General features: G+C 57.6%; 2 protein-coding genes across 3 annotated transcripts in view; one reads left to right on the top strand and one right to left on the bottom strand.

Moving 5' to 3' along the window:
- The window catches only part of SIRT2 (sirtuin 2), a 17,559-nt gene extending 2,520 nt beyond the window's left edge, over nt 1-15,039 (bottom strand). Inside the window, exons 1-11 of the mRNA XM_040445935.1 lie at nt 14,920-15,039; nt 13,982-14,028; nt 10,983-11,031; nt 10,638-10,751; nt 7,850-7,891; nt 7,587-7,693; nt 7,428-7,484; nt 6,867-6,935; nt 2,564-2,693; nt 510-569; nt 131-233 (exon numbers count right to left, since the gene is read on the bottom strand). Of these exons, the coding sequence (XP_040301869.1) occupies nt 131-233; nt 510-569; nt 2,564-2,693; nt 6,867-6,935; nt 7,428-7,484; nt 7,587-7,693; nt 7,850-7,891; nt 10,638-10,751; nt 10,983-11,031; nt 13,982-14,028; nt 14,920-14,935 (794 nt within the window). The 5' untranslated portion in view covers nt 14,936-15,039. The remainder of the gene's footprint in view (nt 1-130; nt 234-509; nt 570-2,563; nt 2,694-6,866; nt 6,936-7,427; nt 7,485-7,586; nt 7,694-7,849; nt 7,892-10,637; nt 10,752-10,982; nt 11,032-13,981; nt 14,029-14,919) is intronic.
- Nucleotides 15,040-15,288: 249 nt separating this feature from the next.
- The window catches only part of NFKBIB (NFKB inhibitor beta), a 7,802-nt gene continuing 7,141 nt past the window's right edge, over nt 15,289-15,949 (top strand). The window contains exon 1 of one of the 2 annotated variants that reach the window (XM_040445933.1): nt 15,289-15,566. In XM_040445933.1, coding sequence (XP_040301867.1) covers nt 15,388-15,566 — 179 coding nt within the window. In that variant the 5' untranslated portion in view covers nt 15,289-15,387. The remainder of the gene's footprint in view (nt 15,567-15,949) is intronic. The other variant, XM_040445932.1, reaches the window with a different exon arrangement.

Below are 15,949 nucleotides of genomic sequence, written 5' to 3'. Positions count from 1 at the left end.
GGGGGGGGGGGGGGCCGGTGAGGGTTCCAGAGGCTCAACCGACTGAGACTGCGCCGCCTCCCCCTGCTTGCCCCCCCCGCAGCTAGTTGGGGAAGCCACCTGCCCCCGGGCACTGCCCGGCTGCCCCTGCTTCGGGGGAGCGGGGAGCGTGGGGCGGGCCGGGGGTGGGGCACTTACTGACTGCATGCAGGAGAAGAACCTCGCCGGGAGGTTCTCACCGAAGAACACGATGTCTGAGGCAGAATTGGATGGACACACGGACACAGACACAGAAAGAGAAGGTGAAACGGGAGGCAGAGACAGGCACATGGAGGGAGAGAGACAGAGAGAGAGAGAAAACAGGCAGGAGCAGGAGGCAGACCCGAGGGCCGCGGGGGCAGGGGCTATGGAACCCCTTCTCCATGGGGGCAGATTCAGGGCACTGGTCAGGGACAGAGGGTGGCCAGGGGTGGGGTGGACGGGGCTCGTGGCGGGGGCGGGGGCGGGGGCGGGGGGGGGGCCGGTCTCACCAGGCTTCACCACGCTGTGACATTTCTCACACTTGGGAGTCACCTCGGAGAAGATCTTCTCTGGGCGTGGGGAAGGGGAAGGGAGAGGACAACGTGAGCCACTCCGGGCCCCGGGGTGTGTGGGGCTGCAGCCTGCCTGCCTCCTTCGTGGTCAGCAAACACGCCCCAGGCCCTGGGGGGCCTCCGGGGTGTCTGCCCTGCTCCCCTCTTAGACAGCCGCCCCCACCTCCCCCAACCCCAGGATTCCTGGGGCGTCTCCGGGCACCAGGCTACAGCTATTGAATTAAGAATAAACACAAGGGGCGCCTGGGTGGCGCAGTCGGTTGAGCGTCCGACTTCAGCCAGGTCACGATCTCGCGGTCCGTGAGTTCGAGCCCCGCGTCGGGCTCTGGGCTGATGGCTCGGAGCCTGGAGCCTGTTTCCGATTCTGTGTCTCCCTCTCTCTCTGCCCCTCCCCCGTTCATGCTCTGTCTCTCTCTGTCCCAAAAATAAATAAACGTTGAAAAAAAAATTAAAAAAAAAAATAAATAAACACAAGAACAGATGAACGAGCAGAAACTTGTCCTCAGAAGGGGCAAAGGAGCCCCCCCACCCCCACCTGGGCGAAAAAGCTCTCCGGGTGGGTCTGGGAGGGGAGCCCTATTTTCTCCTGGGTGAGAGGCCTAGTGCGTCCCAGGCCTGGTGCCAGAGAGGCAGGAATATGCAGATGACCCTGGGGTGGGGACACTTCCTTAGGCCCAGCTGCTTCCGGTCCCCTGGCTCTGTGACAGACACCTCCACACACACACACACACACCAGCGTTATGACAACCACGCTCCTTACTGCTTATTGATTAAAGACGCTGGGACGCGCTGGGACACGCTGTCACAGGCAATCCACAGAGCCCTAGCTGATTTGTCCCACTATTGGTTCCTTCTTTCGACACGTATTGACAGAGCACTGTTTTACTGCCTGTCATTTTCTGAGGGATGTCGGCACTGACAGCAGGAGATTGTGCGGCGGCGCGTGGGCCACTGCCGCCAGCGACACGGGACAGGGTCGCGTGTGTCGCCGCCCCCCCCCCCCCCCGCGCGCCGGAGCTATTCAAGAATCGTCGCCCCAGGGGTGGTCAGCTGGCGTTTTAGCAGAAAGGCCACACTCCGGAGGCCCCGCTACAAATGCTGCAGCTGTCCCGTCTCACACGGACACCAGGGGCTTTGTGAAACCAGCATAAAGAGTGTCACAAATGGCTTTCCCTGGGTGAAATGCGTGACTTCTCAGCCGCACAATGGATGTCAGGCAAAGGCTCTCACTGGCATTTGAGAAATGTGGACTGGCCGAATTTTTTGCCGCCCCCCCCCCTTTTTTTTTTGACACGCTGCCCTTCCACGAACAGGGACTCAGACTTTAGCAAGCCCCGTAGCCTGCGCCTCTAGGGCCAGCCCTCCGCCTTCATCCCTGACGGAGCCTCACACGCCATGGAATCTGCTTGCCCGAATCCGACTCACGGGCTATCGGGTCCTGTGCCTCTAGCACAGGGCTGTTCAACGTGGTGGTCGCGGCCCTGGCTTTTAACGTCTCAACTCATAAAAACGACAAGAAAGATGAAAAATTCAGTTCCGTGGTCACCTTGGCTGCGCAGATCGGGAATATTTCCCTCCCCTCACTCTCAGAAAGTTCTATCAGACGGTTCTGCTCTTTGCAGAATGTAGCTGCGTTTGCCTCCACGAGCCCCTCGTGTACGGTCAGATCAGAGCCCCTCAAAGGGCAAAGAGCGAGGGTGTCCTGACCGCAGAGAACAGACCAACTGGGGGCCTCTGTGCCAACGCGCATCTGTGCGGGTGGCTGAATTCGGTCCGGAGCTCGCTTCCGTTATAGCCTGGTCGTGAGCTGGCGCTGGGAGCGATGAAACCCCGCTGCCCCCTCCCATCTTGGGGGGCGGCCACTGTCTGCTAAGAAGAGCCACGGAGCAGGACAGAACGGGTGCCCGGGGGTGGGGGTGGGGGGCTCGGAGGCCCCGTCGGTGGCTGCTCGGCAGGGGGCCTGCCCTCGAGGAGAGCCCGGGGCGCCTCACCTTTCATCCAGCTTAGCGTGTACTCCCGTCGGCAGAGGGCGCTGGTGCAGTGTGACGTGTAGAAGGTGCCGTGGGCCTCCACCAGGTCCTCGGGCTCCAGCCCCGCCACCCGCTCCAGGGTGTCTATGTTCTGCAGGGAGAGGAGGCAGCGGGAAGAGGCTCAGCAAGGAGACACATCCCTCCGGGGCAGCAGGCGGAGCGGGGCGTTGCCAGAAGCCCTCAGGGCGCAGGGTGTGCCCGTAAACTCCTCCGGCCGCCTGCCCCGGTAGTGCCACTGAAAGTGTCGAAGTCGCAGATGACTCAAGGTGGGGCCCAAACTCCTCTGTCTGTGAGCCCAGGCCCACGGCCACCGTCAGCCCGCATGGGGTTCTTCTGCACACTCAGACACCTCTCCTAACGTCTTTCCGGAAATTTGTTTTGTCAGGGCCGCACAGCGTTAGCGCCACCTGCCAGAAATTTGTTGAAACTAACGTACAAACCTACAATGCCTCCGTTGTAAATAGAACCCCTCACATGTGGCATCCTTGTGCAGTGCGCAACCTGCACAGCTGTATGTGGCAGGCCTGGCCAAGCAGCAACATAAAGGAATCAGGAGGGTTTATTTGGTTTTTGCCATCACCGTCTTCCTACTTAGCAGCCGGCTTTCTCGCCGGGGGCTGTTTCGGAGATGTCATATTAACTTGCGTTCTTTTAAGACACAGGTATTCTCCGTGTCAGATCAAGCAAGGTTATTCTTCTCTTCCACAGAGACATGTGTGCTCTCATTTTGCCTCGAGCACGCAGCCCCTTGGGAGCAGCTTTTGTTTGCCCGCGAGGAATGCTGTAGAGGCAGGTGGTGACACAGCACACCCGCAGACGCCACACAGAGACGGCCGGTCACGTGCGGCCCGCAGCTGAGACTCCGCGAGCAGCCAAAAGGATTCTCTTTCAAGGGCAGACGGCCCCAGCCGCTCTCTCTGCTCCCTGCCAGCGATCAGCCTGTTCCCCAAATGCACAGACAAGAGCCACTGTTCCCAGACTCTCTGCAGCCTGTCCCCTCCCCCTGCATTAGTTTTCCCTTTGTTACTTGACTCCGTCTACTGCCTCGCTCGCTCGTGAGCCAGCAGTGTGCGTGCAAATAAATAAAGGGCCTGTAAAAGAACTACTTAAATGCCTCTGTTATTCTCTCAGGCCACTTTTGATAGAGAAACCACAAACAAGAAAACAACGAGGCTGACCTGTATGTTCCGATATTCAAATGATCTCTCCAAGATGTTAAAAGGCACAGAAGAACAAAGGCTATGGGAAAACTATATATGAATGTGTCTATTTGTTTGCCTACGTATGGAATTTTTTTTTTTTGAGAGAGAGAGGGGGAGCAGAGGAGGGGCAGAGAGAGGGAGAGAGAGAATCCCAAGCAGGCTCCACACTGCCAGCGTAGAGCCCGACACGGGGCTCGAACCCACGAACCGTGAGATCGTGACCCGAGCCGAAGTCGGACGCTTAACCGACTGAGCCACGCAGGCGCCTCTGAAGTCTGGATTTTCGTCTGGAATCTCTTGCTTTTTAAACTTTGGCTCACTTTTTGTTTCAAAACACCGTGTCCCCCCTGATGGACACGAAGGCAATGGCAGCTTTGAAAAAGCTGGGGTGCCTGGCTGGTTCAGCTGGTGGAGCGTGCAGATCTTGATCTCGGGGTTGTGAGTTCGAGTTCTCACGCTGGGTGTAGAGATTACTTAAAAATAAAATAGAAAGAAAGAAAGAAACAAACAAACAGAGAAAAAGAAAGGAAGAAGAAAAAGAAAGGAAGAAAAAGAAAGAAAGAAAGAAAGAAAGAGAAAGAAAGAAAGAGAAAGAAAGAAAGAAAGAGAAAGAGAAAGAGAGAAAAGAAAGAAGTGGCTATGGAAGGGTCTTCCACACAAGAAGCTAAAGAAAGCCAAGTACAAGCCCTGTGTGGAGTGTAGGTGCCATGTATATATTTAAAGGACCAGAAGCTGCCTTGCTGTGGCGCTCACAGTGGCTTGAGCCAACAGGGCGAGCCGTTCTCATGTTTGAACGGATACTTGTATCTTGAGATAAAAATAGCGTCATGCGGAGCTCCAAAAGCGCTGTGTCATCGCAATTCAGAAAGAAGTGAAGACAATGTGTTCCAGAAAACTGGGTCAGTGACTCAAAAAGCGGCCGAGGTTGACGGAGAGGGTGACAAGTGTGAAAGGCAAAGAACGGTTTCGTGACACATGAGGGGGGAACATGGTTCTCCACGTTTATCTGTTTTCTGTAATAGGCCCTTCTGGAGCGGCAGGTGCAGTTAAATCCGTGCACGAAATACCGTGAGTAGGGGAGAACCGCCCGCGCCCTCCCCCGGACCCCGGCGCGGATTTAAGCCGGTTTCCACGCACACACAGCCTGCAGTCCGCTTGCTTCCCAGGGAGGGCTCACGGGGTTCTGCCTCAGGCACAGCCGGGCAGTGAGCGCTCAGGGCGGCCTGCCGGCTCCACCTTCAAAACAGATTGGTAACCCGCACACTTCTCCCCTCCTTGGCCCCCACCCTGGGCCAGCCTCCATATTCTCCTGCTTGGACCGTCGCAGCAGCTTCCTCCCTGGTCTGTCCCCTATATGCAGCCGGAGGGACACCTGGCTCGGGTCACGTCCCCTGTCCTGCGGCACCGTCCTACTCAGCGGCGTAAAGGACAAAGCCCTTCCTGCGGCCCCCAGATCCCCCGCGGTCTGTCCCTGTCACCTCACTGAGCTCGCCTCCTCCATTCTCTACTGCCGTCCTCTCTGCTCACTCAGATCCAGCGTCTCGAACACGCCGAATACGGTCTCACCTCAGGACCTTTGCCCTGGCTGTTCCCTTCGGCTGGAACACACTCTCCCCTCCAGGTCTTTGTCTAAATGGCCCCTTCTCGGCGAGGCCTTCCCTGACACCTTGTTGACAAGATGTCCTCCTTATCCATCTTGCCCAGTGTCTCTCTCCCCACATGAGATGAGCAGCTCTGGGGGGGCGGGGATGTCGCTGCCAGCAGGGCCTGGCACGGGGCCTGCGCTCTGTAAACACTCGTGGCGGAAGAGGACTACGAGGGCCGTGCTGCAGATTTCAGGCAACCGTGCCCGGAAGGCACTGGGCTTCGAGTGAGCGTTTTGTATCATGTCTGAGCCACGTCCCGTGGATAAAACTGACTCTGGGAAGAGAGGTCGGGTTTTTGCTGAGCCGGGGCGGGGGGGGGGGTGTCCTCCTGGAAGGAGGCGGCTGTCCCTTCCCCGGCTGCCACCACCAGCCCTGGGCAGCTAGGCAGGAGCGCCTGACCCCATCTGAGAAATCTGGACTTAAAAATTCATCCTCCCCCTGGTGGCAGCCTCGCGGGCTGCAGGCTCCACGCAGCCAGGTGCGGGGAGAAGTATTAGGACTCCCGTTCACGCTCAGGTATTCTCTCTCTCTTTTATGATTTCGGGCTCTGAGGTCTCACGTAGAGCGTGATATCACTGCTACATTACGTAATGGGTTAAAAATAATTGTCTTAATGTCTTTCTTTTTGAAAGAGAGAGACGGAGGGAAAGCAGACCGGGGAGGGACAGAGGGAGAGGGAGACACAGAATCTAAAGCAGGCCTCAGCACCGAGCCCGACGCAGGGCTGGACGCAGGGCTCAACCCCACGAGCCGGGAGATCATGACCTAAGCCAAAGTCGGATGCTTACCCGCCTGAGCCACCCAGGCGCCCCACATCGGGTAACTTCAATGCGTATTCACAGGCACTCGTAAAACACGTATTCATAAAACGAAGGTAGAGGCGCAGTTTTTACCGTTAGGGGTGCGAGACCCCCAAAACATCTTGCTGACTAGTCCAGAAGCCAACAAGGTGAGCCGTCCTTGCCAGAGAACCCCAGGGCGAGGCCTCGGCTAAGCACCCGACACGCGTGAGCCATGGCCCGTGGCACGTACAACGCCTTAGGGCACATTATTCAAAGGTGCCCCTTCCTAACGGCTCCGTGCCCAGCAGTTGGAAAACGGTCATAATGCACAGATCCGGTTAGACCGAGTCACTCCGTGGCCGGGTGCGGAAACCCCTAACCAAACACGAGATCTACAGTGCCCGTGGCAGCCCCCAGACGTGAGGTCCTGTCTACGCACGGGATGGCTCCCAGAGGAGCTCGCTGTCGCGCCACCATGGACCCGAAGGGTGAAGCCGTCCTGGCCTCTGCTTCACAGAAGGGGAAACCGAGGCTGAGAGGGGGTAAGGGACGCACTGCGGGCCAGGGGGCGGGGCACTGAGGCTCCAGGACCACCCGGCCAGCCCTCCTCCCAGGGACACCCACGGCCGCCTACCTGCGTGTAGCAGCGCAGAAGCAGCCCTTTCTCCTTCAGCAGGCGGATGAAGTAGTGACAGACGGTCGGCTGCGGGGGAGCAATGGGAACATCGTGATAATGACACAGCATGTTCGGCATGAGCCAGGAACTGTTCTAGGCGCTCTGGCTGTTTTACCTCATGGAACCATCACACGTTGGTCTGGGGGTGGGGGGTGGGCGGGGGGGCACGGACCGGCACCAGCCCCATTTCACAGACGAGGAAACTGAGGCACAGCTTGCCAGATCGCACAGGTGCAGAGTTGGGATCCGTACACAATCGGCCTGGCTCCCGTCTGGGGTCTTACGTGTACGGTTAATTCAGGGAAGCCTTCCAAGAGGTTTCGTAGGCTATCATCAGCTTCATTTTACAGGTGAGAAAACTGAGGCTCAAGGTCACAAGGGCAGGAAGTGAGCGACCAGGAGTTGGACCCAGGCAGCCTAGAGCCCATGCGACATTTGTCTGAGAGGCCCCAGGGGAAGCCTTCCCATGCCTTGCTGTTCCCCCAAGCTTTCCTGTCCACCAGGGAAAAGAGAGCTCACCTTGAACTGTCCAGGGTAGAGTTCCTTGGCAAGAGCAAAGAAGGGCTCTGGATGTTTCTGTGGGAGAGAGAACCGGAATCCTGATGGTGCGCTGAGCCCTGCGGTCAGGGGATCCCTTCCCCCCACCATTACAGACGTTCCTCCCCGGGCAACACACACCTTGAAGTAGCCAATCTCAAAGATGGCCTCCGGGTAGGGAAGACGGTATTTCTCCAGGTTGGCGTAGAGGCCCGTGGATGGGGAGCGGAAGTCAGGGATGCCCGCGGCTGGGGGAGGAGGGGCAGGGAGCGACGGGTCAGGGACCTCGGCCCCATCTATACCACATCCTCCTCTGTCAAGGGCCCAGACGTGGCTCCCCCCAGCCTCTGAAAGGGGGGGCCCCCCAACGTGGGAATGGCTACTGGGGGAAGGGAGGCACTTACACGTGGAGATCCCAGCTCCCACCAAACAGATGACCCTGCGACCTGGAGGAAAGGAGTTTATGCATCATGTGACAGTGTGCTCAGCCCCCCCAATGACAACGTCCTAGCCCCCAAGACTGTTTACTCAGTGCCAGGCCCTGGGGCCAACATTTCAGATGCATGGATGGCCTTCCCAATCACCTCGAGGCAGAGGGAGTTAACGCGCCCATTATACAGATGAGGAAACCAGGGCTCAGGGAGAGCAAGGGTCACACAGCCAACCGAAGGAAGAGCCAGCGTGGGGACAAGGAATCTACGGGTTGAAATGATGCCAACTTAGATTCGAGAAAAGGCCACTCGGAGGGAAGTTTCTCCTTCTGACTAGTTCTAGAGAAAGCGCACGAGACCTTAGTGAGAAGGCTGGGGGGCACAGGTGTCCTGGCGAAGAGCTACGGCTTATTGTAAAAAAACCTCTGGCCACACCTCACCTTTTTTTCCCCCTTAACTGTTTGTTTGTTTTTGAGAAAGAGAAAACACAAGCGGGAGAGGGGCAGAGAGCAGGGGAGACACAGAATCCGAAGCAGGCTCCAGGCTCTGAGCTGTCTGCACAGAGCCCGATGGGGGGCTCCAACCCGCGAAGCGTGAGATCATGACCTGAGCCGAAGTTGGACACTTAACCAACTGAGCCACCCCGGCGCCCCCACGCCTCACCGTTTGGACACAGTCTTGGATGACCATCTATTTCTAGCATATCATACACATTCTTTCCTGCTCACCGGTGAGGAGGGAGGTGTCTTAGTTCAGATCTCCCCTCTGGGCTTCAGCTTCCTGCTCTGTAAAATGGGCATCCTTACAGTACTGACTTCACGGGGCCGTCGAGAGAATGAATTCATTCGTGTAAAGCTTAGATCAGTGCCCGGCACTGAGCAAACACTATATACGTGTTTCTGTTATTCTTTTGAGTCAATTGTACTTCGTGAGACCCAGGATTTGTACACATGTAGGCACTTTGTTCCGCCATTTCCCCCAGCTTTCAGAAAAGAAGATAGGAAGGGGGGCCCGGGCGGCTCAGTCAGTTGAGCGCCCGACTCTTGATTGCCTGACTCTTGATCTCGGTTCAGGTCATGATCTCCACTGTTCGTGAGATCAAGCCCTGCATTGGGCTCTGTGCTGACAGCGTGGAGCCTGCTTGGGATTCTCTGTCTCTCTCTGTCTCTCTGTCTCTCTCTCTCTCTCTCTCTCTGCTCCTCCCCCTCTCAAGATAAATAAATAAACTAAAAAAAAAATTATAAAAAGAAAAGAAAATGGGAAGACACGGTAGGAGTTAAATCATTTCAAAAATACTCGGGGCTGTGCAGAAATAGTCCTATCGCCTCGTCAGCTGCTGGCCGGCGGACAGCCCTGCCACGCGGTACCCTGGCACCTGCCCATCGCTGATGGACAGACACAAGTGTGAGGCCCCTGAACCGGCTACCTCCGGTGTGTCCTGTGCAAAAGAGGACGGCAAGGGTGACGAGGCCCTCCGCTCCGGGATGCCCTCGGGCCAGGCACAGCTGGGGCCAGCTGGGGCCACACGGGAGGGAGCACGTGGTCTGGATTCAGGGGGCCTGGGGTCGAGTCCTGACTGCCTCGTGCCAGCTGTGTGACCCTGCAGCCAGTCACGGCCTCTCTGGGCCTCTGCTTCCTGCTCTGTCCAGATCACCCTTGTGATGACCTCACAGGTACAATGTGAAGATCAAATGACAGGGCGCCTATCAAGTGCTTAGCTCGGTTGCTGGCATATGGTGAGGGCTCGGTTAACTGCTGTCCTTTACTGTTGCCCCTCATAGGCGGCCTTATAGACAACTGTCCTAAAACCCAGGTGCAGGAGGACGGGAGGAACAAAAGCTCTGTGGCCATTGCCTGTGTTCTCCATGGGGCGCACCCTGGCCAGGAGGAGCCCTGCAGACGGCTGGCCGGCCTGCCCCGGGAGAGGGAGGCTCAGGGCACGAAGCCTGGACGCCCGAGCAGGGAGCAGGCAGCAGCCCGAGGACAGGGAAACAGGAGAAGACGTCCTCAACAAAAGGCTGTTCAGGACCCTCAAAGGGTCGATTGTTCTAGTTGAGGACTGCCGAGGGCCCGGTTTCCCAGACTCTGGTGACCTCAACTTGCGAGAAATATACATGACACTGACACGGTGACCTAGTAGAGAGGCACCCACGTACCAGCCCTGAAACACGCTTCCTGTAATACTTGTCATAGGGTCCGCGGATCTTGCTCTGTTCCGGGCCCTCTTCCAGACATTTCCATCTCTGTTAATTTATGGCACCCTAAGGACCCTACGAGGTATTCCTATTGGCATCACCTTCATTCTATCAAACAGGCCCGGCCGATCGGCAATGGATGTGTGACCCGGGTCTGGCCAATCAGAGACACGGAGATGGGTTTTGGGATAGGAGTCTGACCCAACGTGGCCCCAACTGGAGCCACTCTCTGCTCTTTGGCCTGGACCATTTTGCTCGAACCACTGGAAGAAAGATGCCCTCTTCGGTGGGAGGGGCTAGTCCTGGCCTTCGGGACTGCCAGGTGCCACCTCTACCTCAACGTGAACCCCGGACGGGGTTATTAAGGTTTCTGACATCATGGAAGCCTCTGAATCCAGCAGTGCTCAGTGCTAGGTTTTAGTTAGAGGGGCGGCACCCTCTTTCCGCTGTAATAAGCCGTGTGCGTTGGGCTCCTCGTGTCACTTGCCAACAAAAGGTGTGACTGGCGAATGGCTCAAGTGGCCGGGGCAAAAGCAAGTCAGGGGCAACGGAGGCCCGGGTCTTACAGCGCTCGCTCTGCATGTAGCGGGTCACCCCTTCCAGGGTCAGCTCGTCCAGCAGCCGCTCCTTCTGGGTGCCCAGGCCCAGCGTCTGGGAGAAGAAATGCCGCAGGAAGTCCACTGGCCAAAAAGCAGAGAGAGAGAACAGCAGGGTGGGCGTTCGGTCGGGGTGCTCAGGGGCCCCGTCCCGGGATCCCCCACCCCCCCTCCCGCAACCGGGGACCTCGGGCGCTGGCTCCGCACCCATTATGACATACTTTGAACGTCACCTTCGGTGGCGGCGAGGGGCAGAAATGGGATCCCTGCCCGAGGCGGCTCCCCCGGGACCCCGTTCCCGGGGAAGATACTCACTCTCGGCCTCTCCGCCAGCCGCTCCTCCCTCAGTGTCTGAATCTGAGTCCTGGAAGGGGTGGGGGTGGGGTGAGCAGGCCCCAGAAGTGGGGTGAGGGAGGGAGGGCAGGGGAGGGTGGCACCCGGGTCTGGGGGAAAAGCCTCCGGCCGGGAGTGGGCCCAAGGAAGTGAGGTGCGGTGGGGGGCCGGCGTGCGGGCTCTGGGGTGGGCTGCCTGGGCTGGAAACCTGGTCCTCCTACTCCCGAGGAGCGCGCAGCGGCCTGTGCGTTCTCGGCTGTTCTGAGCCTGACGCTCTGTATCTCGGGAATGGAGCTCGGAGGGCACTGCCTCGGAGGGCCACCTGAGATGAAGTGGTTAACCTACGAGAGGTGCTCCGAGCAGCAGCCTGCGGGATTCTGGCACCCCTGCAGCCGTCCTCACTCCAGTCTCTCCTGTGAATGATGCCAGTGGAAACGCCTTGGTCCTCACCCTGGGGCCCTGGGCTCTCCTGCTCGAAGCCCCAGACACCACCTTTCCGACACATCCATCTCATTGTATACTCCTCCCCTCGATCAGGCCCCCAGATGGCGGGTCTGAGACTCTGTCCTGCGCCTTCCCTACTTCCTCTCTCCACCTTTCCTGGGCTAGCTGCCTCATGGCCTTGGCCCGGGCGTTGATGATGCTACCTCTTTGTCCCTGGATACCGGGTTCCCGCAGCCTCCTGGATGCCTCCCCTGAAGTGACCCCTGCCCTCTCTTTCCCACTGTGTTCCAAACTGGCCTTAGCATCTCTCCTGAACCTGTTCTTCCTCCTAGGTCCTAGCTCAGTGTGGCTTCTGTCCCCGAGTCTTTGTTTCCTTCTCCTGCCCTCCTGCCATGATGTGTCCCCCTGCCCAGGGCTCCACCTGGGTCCAGCCTGTTCCCCCTCCGGGGTCCCTGTCCTGGCCTCCTCCCTGAGCTCCCAGCCTCAGCCTTCACCTCCGACCTACTCGACGGCCCTCGGGGTGATGGCCTGGCTGTGTCAGGCCACCACCCCCTCGGCTCCAAGGGCCCCTCTTACTGGCTTCTCCAGTCTAACCGTCCAATCACCCCCGCGTATGGAGTCTGCCATGATGTTAGCTCCAAGATGGCAGGGACTTTTCGTGTTCACCGCCGGATGCCCAGCACCAACCAACAACAGGGTCTGGCCCCTGGCAGTTGCTCCAGAACCATCCACCACTGATCGAACGGATACCTGCTGTGCGCAGGGCTGGGTCCTGCAATGGACCTCGCAAAAACCACAGTTCTGACCAACTCATTCTCCTGCTTAAAACCCCTCCGACCAGCCCCTCCCCCATCATTCTCTGCTCTGGTTCCAAGCCTTTTTGAATAGGAACTGCCCTTCCAGACGTATTTACATTTTTTTTTTTTTATTATTGCTTTCTAAGATTACATAAGCTTTGCAAAAACTCTGGCCATTAGACAATGTACGACTTGAGACGCTTGCCTCGAGTTCCCTCACCCACCCCGGGTCAATATAACCACTATTAACAGCAGAATGGCAATCGCTCTAGATTTTTTTCTCTGCCTATAAAACTCACTATTTTTCCAGAAATGGGTCCTACCATAGTACGATGCTGCACCTCGCGGTTTCCGCAGAACAATATACTATAGATCCAGCTCCTCCTTTAAAAAAGCTACATAGTGTTGCATTGTAAGGACGCACTATACTTCATTTAACCCGTCTGCTGACAGCCATTTGGGCTGTTTCCAGTTTTGGCCTGTCACAGACAATGCTGCAATTTACATCCTCGGATCGCTCTTTCTGGGACTGAGGATCCCTTTTGAACATTAAACCTTTTGCTGTGACAGTGGTTGAGCCCTAGGAGCCAGGCGAGGGAGAAGCCCTGGCCTGGCAGGAGGCTTTTACCCCCTCAGCGTGGCCCGGCCCCGCATCTGTCAGGGGCTTTAAGCATTCCAGCTTCGGCGCTGCCCTACATCTGAACAGTGATCTCGCGTCTGTGGGTGGCCTGGCATTCTTTCAGCAGCGGACAGTGAGGCTCTGTGGAAGGACTCGAGGGCCCTGCCCCGCGTGTGGGAGCCACTTGGCCTAAGGGGGAGCCGGAGGTGCTGGTGGGGCCTTCAAGCCTCTGTGAGGTGTCGTGTCTACCTCTCCCTGAGGTGTCTGGAAGGCAACGTGCCAGGTGCTGTAGGTTGCAAAGCAGTCCCTGCTCTTCTAGCTGGGGGACAGAGGACAAGTCGCTTAACAGCTCTGCCTCGGACTCCTCATCTGTAAAATGGCCACAATAGGCCTTGCTCCCCCCAGGGATTCTGGGAAGACGAAATGAGATGATGTACACAGAGCACTGAGCAGAGTACCTGGCTGGAATAAGGACTCAATAAATGCTAACCTCGAATATAACAAGCTAACCACTCCCAGCCACCTGACTGCTGACCACATTACACCCTTCGTGTCCCCCAGTCTTTGCACAAGCTGTATCCTCTGCGTGGAGTGCCATTTCTCACTCTGCCTAAGAAAATTCTAAGTCACTCTTCGCTCACTGTGATGTGTCTGTATCTCAGTCTGACTCCTAGCCCAGCCTGTGGATTCCTCCTGGGAAGGGACTGGCTGGAATCCCTGTGGCCCCACAAAGTTTACTCTTCCTCGAGCTACTTTCAGAATCACCCTGTAGGGTCATTTTCTAGTCACTTGTCCATGAGATCTGTGAGTTTTGTGATCAAAACTGGATACCTGTCTCTTCCATGCCCAGCATAAATGAAGTTCAGAAAGGACAGGGGTAGGGGGCAAGGAAAGAGAAAAGTTTGGGAGGGCAGGCCTGGAGTTAAGGGGGCACACCCCTCTCTGACAATTCCCAGAATCCACCATTCCCCAGGAGGCTGAACCGGGAGTTGGGGCAAGGGACTGGGGCAGTGAGCTGAGGGCCCTGGGGTAACTGTCTCCCCTCTGCCACCTCCCCCCCAGTGTGGGGTGCGGGAACGAGTCCATCTCTCTCCTTCCCTCCACCCTTCCCCAAATCTCACCTGAGCCTCCTGCACCTTCCCTGCCTGGGTCTCCAGAGGGTCAGAGGCTGGGGGAGGAGGGGGAGCAGACGTGGTTACAGTGCGGGGCACAGTTAAGGGGGAATGAAGGGCTTCAAAGCAGAAGGGCAGGGGGCAAGAAGACCCACCAACCTAATTATACTGGGGTGGGAGGTGGTGGCAAAAATGGAGCAGAGGGAGGGAAGGGATGGAGGGGGAAGCAGATATTACAGTGGACAGTACTGGCAGGAGAGGTGGTTAGTGAGGGACAAAGAGCCTGGGACAGGAAGGTTTAGGAGAGGGAGGAGAAAGTAAGGCATACAGGGCAGGATGAGGACTTAGGAGAAGTGAGGAAGGAAAGAGTGAGTGAGTGAGTGAGTGAGTGTGTGTGTGTGTGTGTGTGTGTGCGTGTGAGCGCGCGCGAATCCAGGGAGGGTTAGGTTTACAGAGGGAAGTTTGAAAAGGAAGACAAGAGATAAGAAGAGAGATACTCTGACTAGAGACGAATTTAGAAAGTGAGGTGCAGTGGGGATGGTATGTTTAGGGGGGACGCAGGAACTAGAGGGAAGAGATAGGAAGGGACGCCAGGGGTCCCCTAGCATCCTACAATTCCCCCTAACAACCAGGTACCCTTAGCAACCGGGTCTGCGGCAATCTAAATCCTTAGCAACGAGGGTCCCCAGCAACCAAGGTGCGAGAAACAGGCGATCGTTAGTAACTTGGGGGACGTGGCAAACGGACCCTCAAAATCTCGCGACCCAGAAACCCAACAATCTAGCAGGATGGATCACTTGGCAACGACCTCCCGTACCCCCAATCCCACTCTCCGCCATGCAGTCCCAACCTCCAGCCCCACCATGCCCATTCTCGGGCCCCGGGGCCTGCAGCCCTCAGCCAGGCCCCGGCGCGGCCCGACCCTCCCACCGGGGCCCCCGACTCACGGTCCGGCTCGGCCATGGGCGCGGGGCGGGGGCCCTCGGTGCTGTCACCGACTGCTCTGTCCCGTGACGGCACCGGAAACAGGAGGGGCAGAGACCAGGCAGAGAACTACAACTCCCGGCAACCATCGCGGATGCATACAGGCTTTCACACAACGTCCGGGGAGCGGCTCTTAGGTTAGAAAGACTTGCGGACAGGAGGACTACGAGTCCCAGAGGGCTCCGCGCCGGCAGCCATGTTGGTAAAGGGCGCCCGGAAAATGTGGGAATGGGTAGAGAGTCGTGGTCCATCTGAATACTCTGATTGGTCAGGGTGTGGTAAGGGGGCGGGGCGTGTACTCTTTACCTCACTCTGATTGGATAAATCAGGGGGAGTGTTGGGGAATTCCCCGCAGGGCGGAAGCGCCAGGACTTCAGGCAGAGCTTAGTTATAGGCGGGCGGCCGCTGGGACCCCTGAGGCGTCGGGGGCTATGGCGGGGGTCGCGTGCTTGGGGAAAGTTGCGGAGGCCGACGAATGGTGCGACAGTGGACTGGGCTCTCTGGGTCCGGACGCAGCAGCCCCCGGAGGACCGGGGCTGGGCGCCGAGCTGGGCCCGGGTCTGTCGTGGGCGCCCCTCGTCTTCGGCTACGTCACTGAGGATGGGGACACGTGAGTGAACCTTAGGCTGCCAAACCGGGCCCAAGGATCCGACGTCTGATTCCTTATTAGTCTCTGAACCCGGCTTCCTAACCTTTCACTCCTAAATCTAACTTGTGATGCTTGACTTTCTGATCCCTAACCGCCAAGCCCTAACCTCAGTAAAAGCAATTTACTGTCCAACTTTGATCTTAGCGCCTTAATTTCTGATCTTCCTTTCTTGAACTCTGGTTCATAGAGAGCTCCACATCCCTATCCATTGATCCCAAAACTCTATTGATCTTCCTGACCTTATTCCTGAGACCTTTGTTAGAGCTGTAGTTCAGACACTCCCGGCGCTCGGGCGGTCCGGTGCGCCCGGGCGTTTGTTGGTGGGGGGCGGGGGGGGGGGGGGG

Source organism: Herpailurus yagouaroundi, unplaced genomic scaffold (genome assembly GCF_014898765.1).
Source record: "Herpailurus yagouaroundi ecotype Mexico unplaced genomic scaffold, PumYag 194, whole genome shotgun sequence".
Taxonomy (NCBI): Eukaryota; Metazoa; Chordata; class Mammalia; order Carnivora; family Felidae; genus Herpailurus; species Herpailurus yagouaroundi.
Note: the sequence above shows the minus strand (reverse complement) of the source record. Positions and strands in the feature narration are given on the sequence as shown.